General features: G+C 45.3%; 1 protein-coding gene across 2 annotated transcripts; it reads left to right on the top strand.

The window, feature by feature from the left end:
• The first annotated feature begins 141 nt into the window (after nucleotides 1-141).
• Nucleotides 142-25402, top strand: LOC115152313 (zinc finger C3H1 domain-containing protein). 2 transcript variants are annotated; one of them, XM_029697076.1, is made up of 35 exons: nucleotides 142-907; nucleotides 1294-1752; nucleotides 1916-2061; nucleotides 3819-4179; nucleotides 4391-4614; nucleotides 5254-5362; nucleotides 5579-5670; nucleotides 5741-5920; nucleotides 6219-6380; nucleotides 6779-6925; nucleotides 7102-7217; nucleotides 7800-7943; nucleotides 8033-8207; nucleotides 9147-9284; nucleotides 9552-10187; nucleotides 10367-10476; nucleotides 10595-10726; nucleotides 10852-10973; nucleotides 11156-11257; nucleotides 11376-11504; nucleotides 11726-11906; nucleotides 13626-13812; nucleotides 15285-15476; nucleotides 15685-15922; nucleotides 16208-16313; nucleotides 19210-19408; nucleotides 21040-21134; nucleotides 21305-21412; nucleotides 21676-21780; nucleotides 22168-22333; nucleotides 22509-22609; nucleotides 22883-22984; nucleotides 23196-23235; nucleotides 24123-24185; nucleotides 24335-25402. In XM_029697076.1, the coding sequence occupies exons 1-35, from the start codon at nucleotides 367-369 to the stop codon at nucleotides 24470-24472; spliced, it is 6246 nt and encodes a 2081-aa protein (XP_029552936.1). In that variant the 5' UTR covers nucleotides 142-366; the 3' UTR covers nucleotides 24473-25402. The 2 variants fall into 2 exon arrangements, with proteins under 2 accessions (XP_029552936.1, XP_029552935.1); XM_029697075.1 differs by having other exon boundaries at nucleotides 143-907; nucleotides 5254-5380.
• Nucleotides 25403-25681: the final 279 nt, after the last annotated feature.

Raw genomic sequence — 25681 nt, forward strand, 5'->3', positions numbered from 1 at the left:
TACTTTTTCAAGCATAGTATAAGGGAGTTATACTCCAGTCTAGTAGGTGGCGGTAATGCAACATTTATTGGATGCCAACCGCGGTTAAACCTCATCGAAGAAGAAGAAGTCCGCATACGTGCCTTTGGAGCTCCACCCAAGCGAGGCATTTGGAGTGTTGCATAGCGTCACAAATGTACACCGGCCCCCCCTCAACTTCTGCGGTGGAACTTCCCCAGGCTTCAAGCAGAAGAAGGGAGAGAAATAGCGTAGTTAGCGTTATGTCCTTTAACGTTGGCGTAACAACACAATAATACATCCGAGTTTGGAGTCGCAAACACATGTTGTGCGTTTAAGTACTAGTCTAACGCCTCTTTACTCAACAAAATGGATTCAAAGTCAAGCAATCGGTCTCCGACGGACGAAGGGGAGCTAGAAGACGGGGAGATCTGCGATGATGACACCGACGAAAAGGTGCTTATACAGCAGGATACAATGAGGCCTAGTAGTACGAACAACAATTCATCACGAAATACACGGAAATCGAAACCGTCGGCGCGAAGTTTACCACCTCTTATGGGTAACCAGCCGACAGATTTTCGACTCTTAATGCCATACAACCGCGGACCTCATTCGCATAGTCCGTTCCCCCCGAACCACAGACAGCAAAGCGGACCCGACCGGCCGCCGCCACTGGGGCCTCACTGTGACCAGAGCCCACGTTCCAGCTTCTGGGAACGAAGTCACACAGCTCTGGGTCGATTTAGGCACCGGTGGAAACCAGAAGATGACGGTCGCTTGGATTGGGGACGGGGAGGCTGGGGAGACGGATGTGGTGGAGGGAGAGAGACCGGTAGGGTTCCCCCCGGACGTTATGGGCCCGGAGAGAATCACAGTAACAAGAAAGAATCTCCCTCGAGAAACAAACGTATCCTTTTGGCATTCATCTCATGGCATCTGTATGATTGTAAAATGTGTGATGCCATGTTGCTGAAGGTAAAAGCCTAACAAATGTAACTACACATTGTAACATATTCCTCTGTTTGGCTGTTGTACTAGCCTTGATTGCAGTTACCATATCGCCTCTAGCTAATAATATATCTGCCGTTTTGTAACATTTGATTTTACACTGTATTTCCCTCCCTGCCATCAAAGCTCAATTGATTGGTAGCATTTTGAGTTGGAGACAAAATACTTTGTGCTGTTGACCTGGAAATGGATTTTGGATCGAAATACATTTTGCTATTAGTGTCAGTCTTTGTATGTCGTAATAAAACTCATTAATTGTGCCTTTCCTTCACTTCATGAATTCAGAGAAGGTAATGATGGGGAGGAACCAGGTAAGAAACAAGCAGATGATGCACCACAACGCTGCCAAAACCGAGAACGGTGTTAACGAGAGCTTTGAGGATCTGCTCACCAAGTACAAACAGATTCAGCTGGAGCTGGAATGTATTAGAAAAGAAGAGAACCTGGTTCTGAAGCCCGAAGAAGACCTGTGGGCTCTGAACGAGCCTGAGGTTTCTGCCGGTAATCCCCAGACCGAGCCATTACCCGACACTAACAGTATTCCCAATGACAGCGCTGCGGAGGAGAAGAAGGTATTTCAGGCGTTCAACCTCAAGCCTCTACGACAGAAACTCCTCACTCCTGCAGAAATTGATGCACTCAAAACGAAAACGGAAAAGAAAGATCCGGAGAAAGAGGACAGCGACGTGGAGAGTGAAAGAGGTCCAGTTGAACCAGTCGCTGCCCCGTTTTCTATTCCCAAAGGTGTGTACCAAAGCCACGCTACAACACAAGTCTGCAGCAATGGCTACCGTGGTGGTAATTAACTAAGGAAACATTGTGAAGCAGACTTGACTATAATCAATGATGTATTGTTTTATCAGCCACAATGTTAAGACCCTGTTTGTGTTGTCTACTGACTATTTAGGAGAAGAGGAAAAGGACACAACAATCTGTGTGTGCTGCAGCAGCAAATCTGAGGACCCGAAGAGAGAGGGGGAGACGAAGGATTCGAAAGTGGGTTGTGTGTGCTGCAGCGAATCGTCAGAGGACTCCACTCCGTCCCCTGTCAAGGTAGGCATCTGTTAAAATGAGGGCTGTCAAAGTTAACGCGCTAGTCCTGCGCGACATGTTTATCGGCGCACGTTTCGACACCTCGCGTAAACCTTTTTAGGCGTGCGTGTTTGCTCACTGACCTTCTTAGGCCAGAACACCACACGGAACACAGCTTGGGTCTTTACGTCGCTGAAGACCATGTGCCTCTAACCCAAACTACATAAAGTTCTGCCCAGTATTACCAGAGCTGTCTTTTTTCTTTCTGCCGCTGTTTGTTTGCGCATGTCGCAGGCAGTTTTAAACTACTTGTGAACATTGTTTAGCTAGTTAGTCATGTTACCTAGCTAGGAACCTGATAACTTGACCACTGGTTAGGCTATGCACACATTTGGATGGCACAGGAAAAATTGAAAAGGAATAGGCTACTCGAAGAGATTCTTCAAGAGTGGGGGGGGGTGGGAGTATGTGAGAGAGGGGGTGGGAGGGTGGGAGTATGTGAGAGAGGGTGTGGGAGGGTGGGAGAGTGTAGGCCTATGTGTGTAAAGTTATCTGAACACTACAGATGGTTGCAGTGCTTTCATAACATTGTTGGACAAGATTTTTAAGCTCTTTGTACTTTGTATCCGTAGAGCCAGTTATTTTTCCTATAGTCCCACTCATTTAGTATGCCTGAAGCTTTGGTACGTGGTATTTGATTAGGATCCCTATTAGCTGTTGAAAAGCAGCAGCTACTCTTCCTGGGGTCCACACTAAACATTAATAGAGAAGAACAGCTCAAGGACAGAGCTACATATCTAGGTCGAATAGGGGAGAGGCGTTGTGCCGTGAGGTGTTGCTTTATCTGGGTTTTTTAAACCAGGTTTGCTGTTCACTTGAGCATTATGAGATGGAACGGAGTGCCATGCAATAATGGCTCTATATAATACTGTACGCTTTCTTGGATTTGTTCTGGATTTGGGGGACTGTGAAAAGACCCCTGTGTGTGTTGTGCGCAAGTGTTAAACTTAAACATTGATAAGAGGCAGTAGGCCTGCTTAAACATTGATAGGAGGCAGTAGGCCTGCTTAAACATTGATAGGAGGCAGTAGGCCTGCTTAAACATTGATAGGAGGCAGTAGGCCTGCTTAAACATTGATAGGAGGCAGTAGGCCTGCTTAAACATTGATAGGAGGCAGTAGGCCTGCTTAAACATTGATAGGAGGCAGTAGGCCTGCTTAAACATTGATAGGAGGCAGTAGGCCTGCTTAAACATTGATAGGAGGCAGTAGGCCTGCTTAAACATTGATAGGAGGCAGTAGGCCTGCTTAAACATTGTGCGCATTAATAGCTAGCTGAATATTACTGTTACTTTTGTGTTTATGGTGAAAATGCTATTCAAACATTCTGATGTGCATTATTTTGTGTTTCCATCCCTTACAATCAAAACATGGTATGTCTAACTCAATATACTGATTCTTAAATGGAAAGATCTTTCTTTAGGGCAAAATTTGAGCAAATTCTAAAGTTGTGATTAATGCCATTACCTCAATTCACTAGTTTAATGGTTTGACAGCCCTAGTTAAAATGTTTTATGTCAAGGCATTAGGCTTTATCTAGTTTAAAGTGGTTTAGTCACAAATGTTGACTTGAGATGTGGAAATGTCCATTGACACAATGCACACTTGCGAAAGTTGAGTTGCATTGTTGTCAAGGATAGGATCCAGGTCATCTGGCCCTTAGGCCATACCTATTTAAAATCCCATTATAATTACCCCCCCCCCCCCCCCCCTCCGCAGCCTAAAGTGAAAGGGAGCAATGAAGACGAGGAGCTGTCTGAGCTGCAGCTACGTCTCTTGGCCTTACAGTCAGCCAGCAGGAAGTGGCAGCAGAAAGAACAGCAGGTAATGAAGGCGAGCAAGGAGAAAATCACCAACGCCAAGCCTTCCCAGGAGAAGACCTCCAGCTCTACATCCAGCGCATCCAACCCAGCCGAAAGAGGCAGAGTCACCACCAGGTCCGCCTCCTCTGCTGCCTCGGAGAAGGCCAAAGCGCTGGCCAACAAGCCCCAGGAAAAGGCCAAGGCTGGGGCTAAGCCTCCAGTGGAGAAGAGCAAAGCTCCGGTCAAGGGGTATCCAGGGAGGAAGATGGTCAGCCCAGGTGAGGAGGGCCTTTCTGCTTAGTCAGATACAAACTGTCCTCAATATTGGCACCAAACGTTCCATGTAACTGACATTCTAATCTTGGAACATTTGGTGCCAACATGGAGTTCATTAGATTTCTAAAGCTCAAACTTGAGTTTACAAAACTGCTTATGTATTGCTTAGGCTTTTCCCCCAAAATGTCCCCCCTCTTGATTCCTGTACCCCAGGCTCGGTGGCCAAGCAGGCGTTCCGGAAGCAGCAGTTGAGGACCTGGAAGCTCCAACAGCAGAGAGACCAGGACGAGCTGCGGAGACAGGAGGAGGAGGAACGTCGCAGGAGGGAGGAAGAGATCCGCAAGATCCGGGATCTGTCCAATCAGGACGAGCAGTACAACCGCTTCATGAAGCTGGTCGGGGGCTCCAAGCCGCCACTGCTGCGCAATCCGAGCAAGGTAAGAGGGAGAGAGCGAGAGTTCCTGTCCAGAAACCCATCCTAGACCCTAGCCCAGGGGTGTTGAACTCACTTTGACCTGCGGGCTGCATTCGGTCTTCAACAAGGTCCGGAGGGCCGCACTTCAAATGTATTATATTTCCTTGCTGTCAAAATGGCAAAATATAAATCCTCTATCCATCGCTTTGAATTGTTTTATGTTTCCTGACTATCTAGCTTTCGTTTTGATGACTGTTAGCAATCAGGACATAGTAAAGAGACTATAAATGTTGGTTCATTATCATTTTTACCGTTTCAATTTGGTTTTGGTCATTTTAATGTTTAAAATCGTTTATTTTATTTTTACTCAAACCACTCGCAGTCCAGAATGCCCTAGCCCCTACTCCCTAGGCACTTCAAGTAGCTTCGAAATGATTGGATATGAGTATGTAATATGGAGGTGGCTCTACCGTGCCTTCTTAAAAACTTGGTGAATTTTTCACCATATTGCTTATAAGCTATCCAATCGTTACAGATCTACACAAGTGGTTATGAGGCAGGGGCCAGTGATTGGGATCTGTGTCAGAAATGTTCACTTTCCCAGATAAGAGAAAAAGACTGAGAAAATGTTGAAGTAAAAATGTCTATTTGTCCCTCTCAGTCCAGAGACAGCGACCACACTAGGAAGTCTTCTGGTAAACAGGGATTGGACACCTCAGGGAACCTTTACCAGTATGACAACTACGACGAGGTTGCCATGGATACTGACAGTGAGACCAATTCTCCGGGTGAGCAATCAGCTCACCTGCGAATGCACTCACAGCACTGTTCAACCTTTCTGAAGGTGTTATATAGAACCCATCCTACATCGTGGAAGGATTGTATGTAGGCACATGGTCATCAAACCATGCCGCTTTTGTGATGTTTCACAGTCTTATTTCTGTCAGAATCTGATTGGCTAAAATTCTGTTCTTGTCTCTTTCCAGCTTCTTCTCCAGTACATGATCCATTTGAGGTCCCAGGATGTTTCACTCACATGCCCATGCCTTTCCCCGTGGACCCCCCTCAATACAGAATTGTACGTTCCACTCTAAACTCTAAACCATGCTTCTCTTATAGGTGAAACTAAACGGCTTTCCTCTTTTCAGGATTTGGGTCAGTCGCGTTTCCTGTCTGTCATTCCGTCCGCGCCCCCTCCACCCTTACCCCCAATGCCCCCGCCCCCGGATGAGCTAGAGCCGCCCCCCAAGCCGCCGTTCGCTGACGAGGAAGAGGAGGAGGAGATGCTGCTCAGAGAGACCTGCCTCATGTCCATGGCCAACAAGAAGGTGGTACTTCCTGCGGTACAACACTAGATGGCGCCACAGGAGCGTAAAGTGACATGAACGCGTTGTCTGTATTGTTTTAGGAGTCTTTCATACTCTAGAAAGTGAATTCAGCTCAACAGAAGATGCATATTTTTCACTCTGTTCATTTACAGGTGTTGAACAATGCTAATTTATCTCGTTATGCTGCTATATGAGATGGGCAACTCAATCATGATATTTTCCATTACTACAGCAAATAATTGTCTTTGAACAGTGGGCTTGGTGAGTCTGGCTTTAAAAATGTCTTCCTCCCCCTTAGGAGATGACCCTTGACAGCGGCCCCCCCTCTCCCTCCCCCCTGGTCAGTCTGGTTCAGCCGGTGCCCATGAGCAACCGGAGTGTGGTCAGCCTCAACACAGCACCCCAGCCACGAAACAAAAAGTTCAGCCGCGGGCATCACCACCCCAGGCTCCCACTGGTGGTAAGGACAATAACACAATGTAGATAATATACTACAGGCTAATACATAGTTGTTACTGAAGTAACCAGTAAACATGTTCATCTCAACCTCATAGTCAATTTTAGTTCCTGTTGGCTTTCCAACCAAACCTAAACAGTTTAAGGAAGTCCATGTGAAGAAGCGCAGGTTTCCAAATAGTTAACGTTCCGGGGCGGCAGGTAGCCTAGCGGTTAAGAGCGTTGGTTCAGTAACCGAAAGGTCGCCGGTTCGACTCCCCGAGGCGACTAGGTGAAAAGTCTGTCGATGTGCCTTTGAGCAAGGCACTTAGCCCTCATTGTTCCTGTTTGTCTCTCTGAATAATGGCGTTCCTCACGATGACCCATTTTTTAAATTCAGACTTTTTTTTATTGTTCCCCCAGCTCCCGCGGCACAAGGCGGTGGTGGTCCAGCTCAACGGTTCAGACGACAGCGACTCGGACATGGAGACCTGCAGCAGCTCTACACAGACACAGTTTGTCTTCGGAGGCCTGGAGTTCATGATTAAGGAGGCCCGCAGGTCCGCAGAGGTACGTGTGTGAGTGTGGCCCAACAGTTTAGCCTCCAGGTCCTCCTCTCAATGTATATGTGAATGGCAGAATTCTAATTTGAGATGCTTGCGAGTGTGCTAATTGTATATGATCTGAGGGGGACGGGCAGTTAATGTTTTGTTTTCTTCTCTCTCGCTCTCTCTCTGAACGTCTAGGCAGCAAAAGCCAAACCCACGTCGGGGTCTGAGGAGAACGATCCAGTCAGAACTCCGGAGGCTCTGTCTGATGCCAAGAAGGCTGAGTATCGTCTGCTGAAAGAAGAAATAGCCAGGTATGGTTTCCCCAGAAGATGGCCTGACATAGTGATGTAGTTCTTCTTACCCAGGCGATATCGATGGATACAACCGTTCATTAACACGCATGGCTATACTAAAGGCACCAAGGTGAGGAAGGATGTTCCTTTAAAATGTGAATGGTGGCACGCTATGGGCTACGAATGGGCCTTTCATTCATTATACCCGTGGTCTTGGAATTCCTTCCAAGCCAACCTCAAACAGGACCTGGTGTCCCCGGAGGAGTTCAAAGGACAAATAGATGAACGGGTTGTTGAGACATGTAGTTGCCACTAGTTTGCGTCGCCTTATGTAAGGAAGCATGTTTTACTTCACACACATTCCTGCACGCACACACACACCCGCTGTTTGTTTGCTGGTGTATTTGTGCTGTTGCCAGTGTCCATTTTTATCTTAGTATGTATTTTTTTATCCTGTCCCCCGTCCTCACGGGAGGCCTGTTGCCAGGCCGTCATTGTAAATAAGAATTTGATCTTAATCGACTAGCCTGGTTTATATCAAGGTTAAACTAAAAACACTGACAAAAATGTCTCACTGTTTTATTTGTTGACTGGCTGCAGTAGGGAGAAACAGAAGGTTCTGATGGACCACAGTCCCCGAGCTGTGTCCTCTCCTGCAGGCTCTGATCCCGATGTGGACTTTGCTGCCAAGGCAGCGGCCAAGCTACAGCTGACCGAGGCAGAGACCAACCTGACCAAACACAGGTGAGGCCCCCAAACACATTGGTATTTTCAGTAGTTGTCTCACAGAAAATCACTCGGACTTATGGTTTCTCCCCTTTCCCTCCTCCCAGAAACCTGCTCCTGAAGGACGACGGCATCCTGAGGCAGCTCTTACAGCAGGAGCAGAAGAAGAAGGAGGCGTTGAAGGCAGCTGAGGCCAAGGTGGCCAAGCTCAAAGAACAGCTCCTGGCCTCGGAGAAGATCGTCAGCGCCAACAAGACCCTCCTCCACAGGCTCCAGGAACAGGTGTGTCGGTTAGGAAGGAACCCAGGGGAAGTGAAACTGAAAGGGAATGAAGTTTTGAAGGAAACTCCTAGCTGAGAGCAATGAGTCGGCTGGCTGGCGGTTTTAGTCAGTGGAAGATGAACAGTGGAGGAGGAATTGTTTCTACTGGGAATGTTGGGAAGATGCCAAGCTAAAAAGGAATGTCTCCGAAGGATACGGCAGATTTCATTCACTTCTCCTTCGCGTGTATATAGCAGCTGTGGTCATGCCTTCTCCTTGGAGGGCTAATGGGTGTGATGTCTTTCACTCTCAACACACCTGATTCAGCTAATTAAGGTTCTGATGCGTTATCATACTGGTCGTGTTTATGTTTTAGCTCTCATCTGTCATTTACACGGGAGTATTCCCAACATGAGGAACACCTTCCTAATATTGAGTTGCATCCCCCTTTTGCCCTCAGAACAGTCTTAATTCGTCGGGGCATGGACTCTAGAAGGTGCCAGAAGCGTTCCACAGGGATACTGGCCCATGTTGACTCCAATGCTTCCCGCTGTTGTGTCAAGTTGGCTGGATGTCCTTTGGATGGTGGACCATTCTTGATACACACGGGATACTGTTGAGTGTGAAAAACCCAGCAGCGTTGCAGTTCTTAACACACTCGAACCAGTGCGTGTCAAGAACCGGTGTGTCTCACCTACCGTACCCCGTTCAAAGGCACTTAAATATCTTGCCCATTCACCCTCTGAATGGCACACACACAATCCATGTCTCAATTGTGTCAAGGCTTAAAAATCCTTCTCATCTACACTGATTTTGAAGTGGATTTTAACAAGTGACATCAATAAGGGACGATAGCTTTCACCTGGATTCACCTGGTCAGTCTGTCATGGAAAGAGCAGGTGCTCTTAAATGTTTTGTTTCTACCCTTTAACGTCTGTCATGCATGTTCCCGCCCTATAGGTTCATCGTGTTCAGCTCCGTGTGTCAGTGAAGAAGAACCACAGCTTGAAGCTGCAGAAAGAGGTGGTCCAAGCCCAGGCCGCCGCCGGCCGAGAGCCAGGGGGTCAGAAACGACGCACCGACGTCAGCCATCCCTCGGTGAGCATCACAGCGTACCGACCCACACTATGCTATTCCGGAGCCCTCGCTTGTTGTTTGATAAAACATAGAAATGTGTTCAAGGCCTTGTCCAGTAGCGCACAACATCGTAAATTGCTTTGAAGTGGAAAATGTGTGTTATTGGCCTTGTAACACCACCTCTGTTTCGAAAGTCTCCTCCCATTTCCTTTCAACTGCACACGACCCAGCCATAAGTAAAAGCCAGTGTTCTCTAAACAGTCTCTCTTCCCTGCCTCCATTCTACAGCCTGTGAAACGTCTGCGGGTGGAAGTCTCTGTCGCCCCCCGCGGGACTGAACGCCACTTCGCCGACCTCCTGGCCCAGAAGCAGCGTCTGCAGCTGCTAGAGTCCGAGTACGCCCTAAAGATCCAGAAACTGAAGGAGGCCCAGGCCCTCCACAACCGAGGAGCTGTCCCCGAACCCCCGCCACCCCAGGCCACCTCCACCCCAATCCCCAGGGCTCGCCAGCCCAGTGCCCCTCCCACCAGCCCCTTCCCTTTGCCCCAGCCATCCCTACATGACCTCACCCAGGATAAACTCACCCTGGTCAGCAGTGAGGATATCGCTGAGACTGAAGACGGCGACGTGGAACCCGCCGCTGCAGCCGCGCCCTCCGCCTCCACCCAGAGTGTTCGCAGGCGCTCTTTCAGAGAGACGGGCGCCTTCACCAAGCCTAAACTGGAGCCCGGTGGGACTGGGCTGGTCAAGGATTGTCCAGCCAAGTCAGCCAAGGTGAAGGCCCCTGGGCCTGGGGAGCTGTTCTTAGGGCTGGAGGTGGAGGCCCTGCAGACGATGGACAAGCAGCAGGCCAACCTAGGAGAGCTGCTGCTCGGGGAACTACGGGCGCTAGGTGGCACTGTGGAGAAACCTCCAGCTGGGAAGGTAAAGCATAGTTTAACTGGAACCTACACGCACTGAATTCAGATTGCCTTTTGTTGTGATTTTAAATGCTACTTAGATGGTTATGTACAGTTTCTGGACTAGCATCCGACACACACGTCCTGTCTGGAACTGTTTTCCATTCATTCTCCATGGTAAGACTGACATGTTTTAATGTTCAGGTGATAGAGGTGGATGTAGACATAATGGCTGCCCAGTCAAGCCGTGCTGAGCTAAAGCCTGTCCCGTTCGGACAATATCGCAGCCCTCTCCTGGTCTTCAAGTCTTACAGGTAGGTGGCGACTTCACTGCTAGGCCGTCTCCCAATTACACATGGCTGGTGCTAAGAATGACCTTTCAATAAGAACCTCTCGCCTTTTCCTCTTCCTGTTTTTTTTGCCTTTCTTCAGGTTCAGTCCGTACTTTCGGACCAAGGAGAAGTTATCACTCAGCTCTGTGTCTTACAGCAACGTTGTAGTGCCCAAAAAGTGTTTCTGCCGCTTCGACCTCACAGGCACATGCAATGACGATGACTGCGAGTGGTAAGTTGGTCTTCTTAGTGTGTGTGTGTGAACATGCATGTGAGTCTGTATTCATTTCTGTTTCATTATGATCACCCCACCTCATTTGGGTGATCTGATGTTGGCTTCTCCTGCTCTGTTTCTAGGCAGCATATGAGAAATTGCACTTTCAGTGGAAACCAGCTTTTCCAGGATATCCTGTCGTACAACCTGGCCTTGATTGGCTGCTCGGAGAGCAGTACTACTGATGACATCAGTGTTGCCACAGGTAACAGAACCACACTGCGTCTGGCAATATTGAAATGCCATTGAGTTTAGAATTCATGGATTTGGCGATTTAATAATGCAAGTTTTTTAAATCTTGAATCTCTTACTCCATGATAAATATGTGTTTGAGGCTTTCACTGACATTGTTAGTTGTGCCAATGTTGCTTGTGTCCCTATTTTCAGAAAAGTATTTAAAAAAGCTTTTTGGGACAAACAAGGATCGCATGGGAATGGACCAGAAGGCCGTCCTACTGTTGAGCAAAGTGAATGAAAGCAAAAGACATGGTGAGATTTCCTTCCTTTTTGTTTTATCTCCTATTCACTCAACAATATATTGCGAGTTTAAGGAACCTACTCCACAATAGAAGCATTCTGACTCTAGTCTAACTTGTGTTTTGGCTAGTTCCTCCCTTCACCACGTGTAAGGATCTCCGGAGGTGGAGGCCTCAGCCCACTCGCCAGGCCAGCCCAAGCGCAGGGGACGACAGCGGGGACGAGTGTGCAGACGCCAACCCTGGTCCGGTCAAGTACGGTGAGTCAGTCAGTAGGTTCGTCTCCCAACAACAAACCACAACGGACGAGCAGAATTACAACTTGATCTGAAGCGCAGTGTAAATGATGGAAATGCGGCACGAACACAGCAATTGCTCCGCTTCAATTGTGCAGAACACAACCGGTTGAGTTTTTCTCCTGGAGAGTTTTACCTTTATCCTTTTTGCTCTTTGTCGGTTTTTTTTTTAATCCTTGTCATAGACGGGTGTTCCAAGAGGAGTTTGTCTGCTGCCATGGATGTGTGTGTGACCCCAGACGACAAGCGGTACTTCATTAGTGAGACTGACGACATATCCAACCTGGAGACCAGTGTCCTGGAGAGCCCCCGCGACGCACAGCTGTGGATCAAACTGGCCTTCAAATACCTCAGCCAGAAAGAAACGTAAGTGTCTGTGTATGTATGACCCTCTACTCAAGTCATACTCAAATCTGGATCTGGTGTGTTAAATAGTTGTTTTCTTGGGTGACGAATGTGTATCAGATTGGATGTGTATTATACAGTACCAGTCCAAATGTTTGGACACACCTACTCATTCAATAGTTTTTCTTGATTTTTTTACTGTTTTCTACATTGTAGAATAATAGTGAAGATATAAAAAACTATGAAATAACACATATGGAATCATGTAGTAACCAAAAGTGTTAAACTAATCAAAATATATTTTATATTTAAGATTCTTCAAATTAGCCACCCTTTGCTTTGATGACAGCTTTGCACACGCTTGGCATTCTCTCAACCAGCTTCATGAGGTAGTCACCCGCAATGAATTTCAATTAACAGGTCTGCCTTGTTAAAAGTTAATTTGTGGGATTTCTTTACTTAATGCATTTGAGCCAATCAATTGTGTTGTGACAAGGTAGGGGTGGTATATAGAAAATACCCCTATTTGGTAAAAGACCAAGCCCATATTATGGCAAGAACAGCTCAAATAAGCAAAGAGAAACGGCAGTCCACCATTACTTTAAGATGTAGGTCAGTCAATCCGGAACATATCAAGTACTTTGAAAGTTTCTTCAAGTGCAGTTGCAAAAACCGTCAAGCGCTATGATGAAACTGTCTCTCATGAGGACCGCCACAGGAAAGGAAGACCCAGAGTTACTTCTGCTGCAGAGGATAAGTTCATTAGAGTTACCAGCCTCAGAAATTGCAGCCCAAATAAACAGACACATCTCAACATCAACTGTTCAGAGGAGACTGCATGAACCAGGCCTTCATGGTTAAATTGCTGTAAAGAAACCACTACTAAAGGACACTAATAAGAAGAGACTTGCTTGGGCCAAGAAACCGAAGCAATGGACATTAGACTGGTAGAAATCTGTCCTTTGGTCGGAGTCCAAATTTGAGATTTTTGGTTCCAACCGCTGTGTCTTTGTGAGATGCAGAGTAGGTGAACGGACGTTTTCCACATGTGTGGTTCTCCCCGTTAAGCATGGAGGACGTGGTGTGGGGGTGCTTTGCTGGTGACACTGTCAGTGAGTTTATTTGGAATTCAAGACACACTTAACCAGCATGGCTACTGCAGCATTCTGAAGTGATAATCATCCCACCTGGTTTGCGCTTAGTGGGACTATCATTTGTTTTTCAACCTGACAATGATTTAAAACACACCTCCAGGCTGTGTAAGGGCTATTTGACCAAGGAGGAGAGTGATGGGGTGCTGCATCAGATGACCTGGCCTCCACAATCACACGACCTCAATCCAATTAAGATGGTTTGGGATGATTTGGATTCCCCGGCGAAGGAAAAGCAGCCAACAAGTGTTCAGCAAATGTGGGAACTCCTTCGAGACTGTTGGAAAAGCATTCCAGGTGAAGCTGGTAGAGAGAATGCCAAGAGTGTGAAAATCTGTAATCGAGGCAAAGGGTGGCTACTTTTGAAGAATCTCAAATATAAAATATATTTAGATTTCTTTTAACACTTTTTTTTTTTGGTTACTACATGATTCCAAATGTGTTATTTCATAGTTTGTCTTCACTATTATTCTACAATGTAAAAGTTAAGAAACCCTTGAATGAGTAGGTGTGTCTAAACTTTTGACTGGTACTGTATGTTTTGTAATATAACATGATATAAGTATTGTATTATGTTGCTTCCCTGTAGCTCAGTGGCGGAGTGTCTGGATGCTGCGTTGAACACGCTGTCTCGTGCCCTGGAGGACAACCGGGACAACCCAGAGATTTGGTGCCACTACCTGTCTCTGTTCTCCCGCCGCGGGAAGAGGGGCGAGGTGCAGGAGATGTGTGAGATGGCTGTTGAGCACGCCCCCGACTACCAAGTCTGGTGGAGTGTAAGTTCTCATGTCCAACCTACCCTCTGCAGCAGTGTTCACCAACCAGTCGATCTTCAAGGCGTTCCTAGTCGGTCACCAAACATTTCTGTAGAAAAGCCAACGATAAAAGCATGAAGGCGGTAGGTGCACTTGATTCAGAAGCTCTGCGCACCAGGTAGGCAAAGTGTTGGCATTTTGAACCATCTAATTTGTCTGAAAAGTCGAACTCTGCCTACCCGGCAGACATGGAGGTCTGTGGCTAAATCGAGTGCGCCTACTGCGCTGGCCAATCGGATAGCTCAAATCGATATGCCTACCTACAGCTTCCACAACCCCGGCCACAGCAAAGTTTAATACTAGCCTACGTGAGATTTCATTACTTTTAAAACCATGACCAGAGACTGTCAAATAATACAGCAAATGGCTGCTCTTTTAAAAAAAATATTTAAAAAAATATGTGCCTTTTTCTTTAACTAGGCAAATCAGTTCTTATTTTACAATGACGACCTAACCCGGACAATGCTGGGCCAATTCTGAGCCGCCCTATGGGACTTCCGATAACGGCTGGTTGTGATACAGCCTGGGATCAAACCAGGTTCTGTAATGACCCCTCTAGCACTGAGATGCAGAGCTTTACACCACTGCACCACTCGGGAGCAATGAGCGAGTTCATGTGTACGTTTTTTTCAGTACTGTCAACACTGTTTTTATTCAACACTATTACCGAACATAACATGCTTCTAACTACTTCCACTGCAGCTGCAATGAATGAGGAGTCAAGTGTTCGATAGTCCACCATTTAAAAATAATCATTCTTAGCAGCTCGTCATGTCTATTTTTATATTGAGGAGTAGGCCTATTTCACTTTCTCTGGTCATAGGAACAACGTGAATTTGTGCACGGACAGATCTTGTGCGACTCGAGTTTTGCCATCAGGTGGAAGACGGGTCCCCTCTTTGGTCGGTTTCACCGGAGGAAAGGAAGGCGAGAGCAGGGACCGTGAGAGAGCGGACCCTCTGCTGTTTTCCCTCCCTCCGCTGAGACTAATGCCGTGTTCAAAACAACTGGAGAACTGGGAAAATCTCCGACGTCTGTGCGTTCAAAACAACTGGGAACTCTGAAAATAATGGGATCCGACTGGGGGAAAATCGTTTTTTTGAATGGTCATCCAACTCGGGCATGTTTCTAGAGCTCTGACTTTCCAACCTGAAGATCACTGATGTCATGATTTGACCTTGTTTTTTCCAGAGTTCCCAGTTGTCTTGAAAGCACCAGGACCATCATATCCAGTAAAATAATAAAAAAAGCTAATTATTTCAATTTACGCTCCGCTGTGCCTCACAAGAGCTACACCAACTGGTCTATTTAGTTATCAAAGCTCGAGTTCTGAAATATAAACTGGTCTGAGAAGAATAATATTGGCAGGCCAGGCATGTAGCCAATATGCTGTTATAGTGTATTAGGTCTAAACTAACCCCCCCTACACACAGTACCTAACCATGGAGAGCTCGTTTGAGGGGAAGGACTACGTGTGTGGTCGTCTGCTGCAGTACCTACTAGACTGTTCTTGGACTAGTGGTTTCTCTGAGAGGCTGTCCTTCCAGCTGTTGGAGTCTCTACTCTACAGGGTCCAACTCAGCGTATTCACCGGCCGGCTACAGAATGCCCTGGCCATCCTACAGGTAAGCAACTGCAAAGAAATAAACCGAGAGCGCCAACAATCTATCTGCACACCTCAATTCCCGGGGCAATTCCTAGTCATATGGCATCTTTTTTTCCCACCGTCAGGACAAACTGATTTAATACCTCTTGGATTAGCTACTGCTACACAAAATGCACAAGATGCTCAAGGGCAAACAATCACCTCTCTGGCATCCCTGTTCATTCCAGAATGCCTTGAAGTCGGTCACTGAGCAGTGCATTGCCGACCACCTGACCGCGAGTGACCGCTGCCTAGTCTGGCTGGCCTTCATCCACCTGACAGAGTTTGACCGCCTGCCGGCCAGCTTGTATGACCCAGCCAACTCCAACCCTTCCCGGGTGGTAAGCACAGAGTCCTTCACCCTCCCCTGGAGAAAGCCGCTCGACGTCCGCACCGAGCCTGATACACTTATCGCTGTGTTCGAAGGTGAGCTTTCACCATCGCCACGATTCGACGACTCACATGGAAACTGTCCATGTTTTTTTTTTACAGGTCTACTTAGCTTTTTCACACGGTCTATAAATGTTCACTTTGTCCGCAGTTACTCATGGCAAATGTAGTTTGCTTGCAAGCCTAAAAATGTTACGCTTCCGGTTCGACTATTTCCACTCAGTTACTTATTACATTTTTCTACAATTACTGCCACATTGATGTAAATGTTGTTTACAGCTGAGAGGGGCATTGATTTCATTCTTGTTTTTTCAACGCTAGATGCAGTACGTCAGTGCACAGACATGACTCTGCCTCCCAGTGAGAGAACCCTGGTTTGTCTGCCTCTATACACAAACCTCATCGCCTGCTACAGCCTGCTGGGAAAGTAAGCTCAACGCTAACATTCTGCTAGCTAGGGGTGTGTGTGTGTGTGTGTGTGTGTGTGTGTGTGTGTGTGTGTGTGTGTGTGTGTGTGTGTGTGTGTGTGTGTGTGTGTGTGTGTGTGTGTGTGTGTGTGTGTGTGTGTGGCACCCAATAAAATCTGTCTTGTGTGTAGTGCTGGGCGGTATACCGTATTTGACTATATACAGGTATTGATGCACAGACCGGTTTGTGTTTTTACTTTACCTTCTATAATGGTATTTTGGTGTTTGGTTTGTTAAATGTGATATGCAACTTCCGACGTGTGTAATGGCTTTTTAAAATTTATTTTTTTACATACTGAACAAAAAATATAAACGCAACAATTTCAATGAGTTACAGTTCATATAAGGATATCAGTACATTATTGTCCCGAGCACAAGGTGCACCTGTGTAATGATCCTGCCATTTAATTAGCTTCTTGATATGCCACACCTGTCAGGTGGATTATCTTGGCAAAGCAGAAATACTCACTAAAAGGGATTTAAATACATTTGTGCACAAAAGGAGAGAAATAAGCTTTTTGTGCGTATGGAACATTTCTGGGACCTTTTTTATTCCAGCTCATGAAACATGGGACCAACACTTTACATGTTGCGTTATATTTTTGTTCAGTATAGTTTATGCGTTTGCTACTTGGGTCGTCACTCTCCTTCTGCATGCCACTTCCCCATGTCAGTCAAGAAGAGTAGAATTGCTCGAGCACTTGGCTTAAGTTGAACAGTATAAAACGATCAGAATGGATAGAGCCCCATTTGAAATCACTTATAATGTACACTAGATGACAAAGGAACTAGCCCCTAATCTATGGATTTCACATGACTGGGCAGGGACGCAGCGATGGGTGCGATGGGATGTGGACACCTGCTCGTTGAACATCTTATTCCAAAATCATGGGAATTAACATGGAGTTGGTCCCCCCTTTGCTGCTATAACAGCCTCCACTCTTCTGGGAAGGCTTTTCTCTAGATGTTGGAACATAGCTACTTCCATTCAGTCACGAGAATTAGTGAGGTCAGGCGCTGATGTTGGTTGATTTAAGCCTGACTCAGTAGGGGTTTTTCTTTTCATTTTAATATTTTCTACATTGTAGAATAATTGTGAAGACATCAAAACTATGAAATAACACATGGAATTATGCAGTAACCAAAAAAGTGTTTTCTGTTAGAAATTCTTCAATGCTTGACAGCTTTGCACACTCTTGGCATTCTCTCAACCAGCTTCACCTGGAATGCTTTTCCAACATGCTTGAAGGAGTTCTCACATATGCTGAGCACTTGTTGGCTGCTTTTCCTTCACTCTGTGGTCTAACTTATCCCAAACCATTTCAATTGGGTTGAGGTCGGGTGATTGTGGAGGCTAGGTCATCTGATGCAGCACTCCATCACTCTCCTTCTTGGTCAAATAGCCGTTACACAGCCTGGAGGTGTGTTGGGTCATTGTCCTGTTGAAACACAAATGATAGTCCCACTAAGTGCAAACCAGATGGGATGGCGTATCGCTGCAGAATGCTGTTGTAGCCATGCTTGTTAAGTCTGCCTTTAATTCTAAATATATCGGCAAGTGTCACCAGCAAAGCACCCCCACAACATCACACCTCTTCCTCCATGCTTCACGGTGGGAACCACACATGTACGGATAATCTGTTCACCTACTCTGCATCTCACAAAGACACGGCGGTTGGATCCAAAAATCCCGAATTTGGACTCATTAGACCAAAGGACAGATTTCCACCAGTCTAATATCCATTGCTTGTGTTAGACAGACCAGGGTTCTTTCACTGGGAGGCAGAGTCTGGTCTGTGCACTGATTGTACTTGGCCCAAGCAAGCCTCATCTTTTTATTGGTGTCCTTTGGTAGTGGTTTATTTGCAGCAATTCGACCAAGAAGGCCTGATTCACGCAGTCTCCTATGAACAGTTGATGTTGAGATGTCTAACTCTGAAGCATTTATTTGGGCTGTAATTTCTGAGGCTGGTAACTCTAATGAACTTATCCTCTGCAGCGTAGGTCATTCTGGATCTTCCTTTCCTGTGGCGGTCCTCATGAGAGCCAGTTTCATAGCGCTTGATGGTTTTTGCGACTGCACTTGAAGAAACTTTCAAAGTACTTCATTTTGCTGATTGACTGACCTTCATGTCTGAAACTAATGATGGACTGTCATTTCTCTGCTTATTTGAGCTGTTCTTGCCATAATATGGACTTGGTCTTTTACCAAATAGGGCTGTTTTCTGTATACCACCCCTACCTTGTCACAACACAACTGATTGGCTCAAATGCATTAAGATGGAAAGAAATCCCACAAATTAACTTTTACCAAGGCACACCTGTTTATTTGAAATGCATTCCAGGTGACTACCTCATGAAGCTGGTTGAGAGAATGCCAAGAGTGTGCAAAGCTGTCATCAAGGCAATGGGTGGCTACTTTGAAGAATCTCAAATATATAAAATATATTTTGATTTGTTGAACACTTTTTTGTTGTTGGTTGCTACATGTTTCCATATGTGTTATTTCATAGTTTTGATGTCTTCACGATTATTCTACAATGTAGAAAAAAAATCAAGAAAAACCCTTGAATGACTAGGTCTCCAAACTTTCGACTGGTACTGTAGATGTTGCCACCCTAGGTTCATGAACTACTCATAAATATTTAACTTTTATTATTAAAAAACATAAAATATTGTCAAATAAGTTATTCAAATATCATGACATTTGGTCTTATCACCCAGCCTTACTTTTGTGTTTGGACAAGAAAGGTCTTAATGTGTGTGCGTATGTGGTTGGGTGGCTGTGTGTGTCATTAAACGTTCTACTAATATCTACCTGCTAGTCTTAACTTAAAACTGACTTGCACCCCATAGGTACGATGCGGGCCTGGAGCTGTGTGAGTCCCTGTTGGCGCTGTGCCCGCAGTCTTGTGTCCTGTTAGATGCCCTGTCAGGGCTCTACGTGGGGAAGGGGGACTGTGAGCAGGGTGTCTGCATGTGGCTACGGGCTCTGTCCCAGTGTCCACACAATGCAGAGGTCTTCTACCACACCTGCAAGTTCTTTATGGCACAGGTTAGTCTGTCTGTTAGTGGGTTGGGTGGCACTCCTGGTCATTTCAAATGTTATATATCCCTTTAGATGCAATTAAAAAGGGCATAGTCAATTTACATGTAGTGACATCATTTTGTGTTTTTTTTGCACTAAGATTCTTCATGACCTAGCTAACCTACAGTGCCTTCAGAAAGTATTCATACCCCTTGACTTATTCCACATTTTGTTACAGCCTGAATTCAAAATGGGTTAAATATAAAAACAAATTCTCACCCATCTACACACAGTTCCCAATATTGACAAAGTGAAAACATGTTTTTAGGAAATCTTGCGAATGTATTAAATTCAATACAGAAATATCTAATTTACATACGTTCTCACACCCCTGAGTCAATATGTGTTAGAATCAACTTTGGCAGCAATTGCAGCTGAGTCTTTCTGGGTAAGTCTCTCAAAGCTTTTCACACCTGGATTGCACAATATTTGCACATTGTTCTTTTTAAAATTCTTCAAGCTCTGTCAAGTTGGCTGACAGCCGTTTTCAAGTTTTGCCATAGATTTTCCAGACGGTTTAAGTCAAAACTAATAAGGCCATTCAGGAACATTCAATGGCGTCTTGGTAAGCAACTGAAGTATATTTTCAGCCTTCGATTATTGTCCTGCTGAAAGATGAATTCTTCTCCCGTTGTCTGTTGAAAAGCAGACTGAACCAGGTTTTCCACTAGGACTTTGCTTGCGCTTAGCTCTATTCTGTTTCTTTTTATCCCCGAAAAACTCCCTAGTCCTTGCTGATGACAAGCATACCCATAACATGATGCTGCCACACCCTTGCTTGAAAATATGAAGTGGTATTCAGTGATGTTGGATTTGCCCCAAACCAAAATGCTTTTTATTCAGGACAAAGGTAAAATCTGTTACGTTTTTTTGCAGTTTTACTTTAGTGCCTTACTGCAAACAGGATGCGTGTTTTGAAATATTTTTATTATTTTCACTTTGTCATTTTAGGTTAGTATTGTGGAGTAACTACAATGTTGTTGGTCCATCCATATCCATTATACTCTAACGGTTTTAAAGTCACCATTGGCCTCATGGTGAAATCCCTGATTGGTTTCCTTCCTCTCCGACAACTTAGTTAAAAGGATGCCTGTATCTTTGTAGTGACCGGGTGTATTGATACACCATCCAAAGTGTAATTAAGAACTTCACCATGCACCAAGGGATATTAGATGTCCATCTACCAATAGGTTACCTTTGCAAGGCATTGGAAAACCTCCCTTTGTGGTTAAATCTGTGTTTGAAATTCACTGCTCTACTGAGGGACCTTAAAGATAATTGTATGTGTTGGGTACAGAGATGAGTTAGTCCTTCAAAAATCATGTAAAAACACTATTATTGCACGCAGTGAGTCCATGCAACTTATTATGTGGCTTGTTAAGCATTTTTTTCTTCTCCTGAACTTGTCAACGAAGGGGTTGAATACTTGAATCAAGACATTTCAGCTTTTCATTTGGAATTAATTTGTAAAAATGTCAAAACATAATTCCAAAAATCTCAATTGAATCCATTTTAAATCCAGGCTGTAACACGATAAAATGTGGGAAAAGTCAAGGGTGTGAATACTTTCTGAAGGCACTGTATGTGTCTCTGAACAGGAGAAGTCAAGTTGCATCACTCCTCTGTTCCGGGAGTTTGTCCTGTCTTTCTGTGATGGGGAGAGAAGTGAACAGAAACCTGTGGATGTGCTCCGGTAGGACATTTCCTCCCAGAACTTAAGCAGGAATTAATGTCCTAACTCTCTTAACTTAAAAAAAATTATAATAATACGGACTTTTTGTAAACCAAGTTGCTACCTTTTTTGTAGAGGGGGTATATGGTTAAATGTTCAATGAATTAATGCAATCTCCATTTCTTTTCAAGGTACATCCTTGGTATTCCAACAGAGGACATCCTGAGAGGCCCAGTTATCAAAAAGCAACTTCAAGAGCAGCTTCGTCACCAAAAGCCTTACCTGAACCTCGTCCACTGGTAAGTATTGTGCTGTACTGCGCTGTGACATGCTGGCTGACCCTACACTACACATAAGCTCAGTTCTTATTCATATATGGCGGTTCAATGCACCATCGTTAACATTTACCGCTAACAGTTTATAATACGGTGACCTTTTCATAAAGGCTTTTAGAATTAGGTTATTAATTAATTCATCAATACAATAAAACATGACAGTCGGGCTTCTTGATAAGTCATTTCATACAGTCCGAGACAGTGTTGTGTTTTCTGGTGTCTTGCAGTCTGTGGCAGTGGGTGCACGGTAGTGTTGGGGAGGCGATCGACGCTTTCGAGAGCGCGCTGGGAGCCGTAATGCAGCTAAATGTCCTTCAAAAGCTATGGATGGAGTGAGTCAAGTCTTACAATGTCTTACACCAACTCCTTAACATGCATCCGCTTCATCTTCTCACCCAGTATCGCCATAAGGACGGTACTATCGTCCCATGGGATGAAGGGGCCACATCTGATGAGGGTCAAGCCAGATCTAATGCTCCTTCTAGCGATGATAAACAGGCACACGTACAATAAGAGGGTTCCCAAGTGGGAGCACAGGCTTTCATCAGGATGACTTTGCATCCAATCAGAAGGCCTTACCAACTAACCAACCCCAGTGTGGTGTGTTAGCAGCTATCCTCCACTCATCTTCTGACGGGCTGCTTTAGCATTGGCAAACGTCCAGGTGGGGGGTAGGCCCAGAGACCTAACCTAACTAACCTTTTTACTGTTCTCTCCAGTTATCTCCTTTTTACCAGCAGTAAGCTTGCTGGGAGCCCCTCCAACGGCAGAGAGCTCCGGATGTTTTCAGACCTGGTCCAGCGTTGCCTAGTAACTGTCCCTTCCAGGCTGGAGGTTCCGTTCAGCTCGGCCCAGTACTGGAGCTGCTTCAGATTTCACAACAAGGTAATAGAACCGCAACTGGACCTGTCTTCACTATGACGACTGATCAGATGAGCCCCAATGACAAAAATAAATCCAGAGAGCCAATGTTGATCAGGAAGGGTCTATGAAGTGGAATCCTTTTTTGTTAGCGTTTGTGGTATTTGAAATGTGCAATTGCAAACTTCTCCACACTCAGGTTATGTTCCACTACCTGAGCTGTCTGCCCCAGTCCCAGCACCCCCATATCCTGGAGAGACTAAAATACACCATGCCCACCAACGCTGAACTGGCCCTGAGGTACCCAAAGCACCCGACACCACCAGCCTAAACCTGTTGTAAACTAGTCCTGCTTGCTTTGACATGGACAGATGGTGATAGAAGGTGGAACTGTTTTAGAGCCTTGTTATTGTTGTTTAATCTCTGTTAGTTACTGGTTGTTATGTCAAGTTATCTGCTTGTGGATTCTATTATCTAGGTTAGTGTTATAACTGCAGCTCCGGTCTTATTTTGTTGTCTAGGCTGTACTCTCCAGACGATTAGGTTAGATTTGTTGCTGTTGTTGTTGTATAGGTTGCTGCATCAAGAATGGCAGGACGGAAATATAGAACATCTGAAATTCCAGGCCAGAATGTTGAGCAGTAGCGTTCCAAACTATCTGGCCAACTGGAAAATGTAAGTCCAAACTTTCTCCTGCGCTGTGGATTATTATGATAAGGTGATTATCTTTCTAGATGGTTTCCTCTCTGTTCTGATGTACTTTTCAAATGCCCTTTTTCACATACGAAATGCAGCTTCTGTCCTGCTTCAATCGCAGCTTTGAAAAGCCGCTGCACTTGAATTGCGGGAATAGCTGACAGGCTTTTTTTGCTGTGTTTCTCGGCAGAGCGATCGCTGTGGAGAGGGAACTCAAGGAGCGCTCTGAGGTGAGTTAGCGGGGGGTAGGGGTGGGTGGGCAGGGGGCAATGAGTGACGTGGGTAGGGGCAGTGAAACGGGCGAGTGAAAGAAGGAAAGACTAGTTGGGCAAAAATAGAAGCGCAAAAGACTGGTCAGGGCTCTACGCTGACCTATTTTAAAAGGAACACGTGTGCGCCTAAGTTGAAAAATTTAGGGGCACACAAATGTAGGACCACAATGAAAAACATTTGAAGTAACAAGCGGTTTTCTTTGTAGTAATGGTGCAAGCATGGTGGTCATGAATCTGCGCTCAGTGTATTCTCCATGGCACTCGGGCTGCGGTACAGTGAAATAATCATTGCAACAATCAGTGAACTGGTGCTCGTCGCACAGCAAAATATTTCGGTGCACACGCGAGTAAAATGGATTCACTGTAGAGCCCTGCTGGTAAGGCAGTGGATGGGTGAAGGTTAAAGTTCAGGGAGAGGGATATGACAGTAAGTTAGCAGGGGGTTGTGTGGATGTACAGTATATCATGTATGTTGCTCTGTTAACATGTTGATGACTCTGCTGCTGTCCCAACCTCTTGTCAGTGTTTCGCTTTGCATATGTGCCTTGACCCAGCTGTCCCATAATCTTCCCTTCATTTTGTTGTAATCTATTTCTTCCCTACAGGCTATTGTCAGTGTTCGCCACAATGTAATGTATGACAGTTAAAAGGCTTCCAACTGACGTTGGACAAAATGGAATGGTTGGATTTTGTTGCTCGGTAACAGTTTGGTCTATTAGAGACAAACTAAACTAGTTACTAAAACCACTGACGTCATTCTACGCTCTTTCTCCTGTTTTGTCCTTGTCCTCCGCTAAACTGACGTGCGGCTCCCGCGTTTTGGTGTTTTTGTTTGTTTTTTGTAGGTCCGGCTTCTTTATCAGCAAGCCCTGCAAAAGCTTCCACTGTGTGCCACCCTATGGAAAGATGTAATTTCCCTCTCAGTTACTATCTCTCTGAAACACACACACTTCTCAACAAAAAAAAAGTTCGTTTTTTGTTCCACCTGGGAGATGATGCACGCATGTTCACCTACCCCCCCCCCCCCCCCCCTTCCCCCTCCTCTCTCCCCTTCCAGCGCCTGCTGTTTGAAGCTGCGGAGGGAGGTAAAACTGATAAACTGAGGAAACTTGTTGACAAATGTCAAGAGGTGGGAGTGAGTCTAAGTGAGCCCCTAAATTTAGGCTGGAGCAAAATGGAGGGAGAGGATCACTGAGGATAACCACCCCCACCCCCTCAAAAAAAAAACGTTAAATCTAAGTCCAATCAGACCAGACCACTGCCTAGGTTAGCCAGAGCGAGGGGGGCAGACTCTAGAGGCAGACCCTCCCGCAGTAGGACTGTCTCCAGCCGGGAGACGCCTGTGGGCAGGACGGTTGCTCGCTCATCACCGAAGCCAATGAATGAACTCCCTCCCTGTCCAAACTCTGGGCCACGCACTCAGGGTTTTATCACCTTACATCATGTACGTAAGTATAGACCTGCTAACTAAGTGACACGTCTTTGTTTTTCCCTTTTTAATTTACATTTCCTTTTTTTCCCCTCATAATGTCACTTAATTTTATTTTGACCTTTTACCTTTACGTACGGGGTTGAAGACTTTTGACTGACTATGGCATCCTAACTGGGATGTTGATGTGCGTCTGTCTTGAGTGTTTTTAAAGGAGGTTTTCCCCAAATAGCGACGCTCGCTGCTGCATTCTACAGTATGTTACTTTTTGTTCCTATGTCTCCCAAGGGAAGCGATAAAATTACCTGTTTATTTCGCTATTTGTTTTAAGAAGTGATTAAAAAAAAACATTAACAATCGCATGAAAATTAAAGGGCTGGCCATGGTGACGTCAAAATGGCTGCCTGCAAAAGTATTTATTTGGCCCCTCATCATTGTCCCATGTATTTTTGAGACTGCTGAATGCTGTGATATCCTCTCTGCCAGACAGTCAATCAGCGGGGAAGACCCTTTAAACACATCACCAGGCGAGGATAGTCACAAACATCTAGTTTAAATGTTCTCATGTGCAATTTTGTTTTTGTCAAAAATATATTACAATGATTAGACTATTTGAGAGGAGCCAAGGATGAGTGTTTCAACAGTTTTTGTATGTTGAATTTGAAAATGTTTATATTAAATTATTATCTAATGAAATGATGTCCTGTCTTTTATTTACGATGTAAACTTTTAGTGGGTTTGGTCAGAGGTAGCTTGTCAAGTGGACTGAAAACACAGTTGAAGTCGGAAGTTTAAATATGCACTTAGGTTGGAGTCATTAGAACTTGTTTTTCAACCACTCCACAAATTTCTTGTTAACAAACTAGTTTTGGCAAGTCAGTTAGGACATCTACTTTGTGCATGACACAAGTCATTTTTCCCACAATTGTTTACAGATCATTTCACTTATAACTCACTGTATCACAATTCCAGTGG

The sequence above is a fragment of the Salmo trutta genome, chromosome 17 (assembly GCF_901001165.1).
Source record: "Salmo trutta chromosome 17, fSalTru1.1, whole genome shotgun sequence".
Lineage (NCBI taxonomy): Eukaryota > Metazoa > Chordata > Actinopteri > Salmoniformes > Salmonidae > Salmo > Salmo trutta.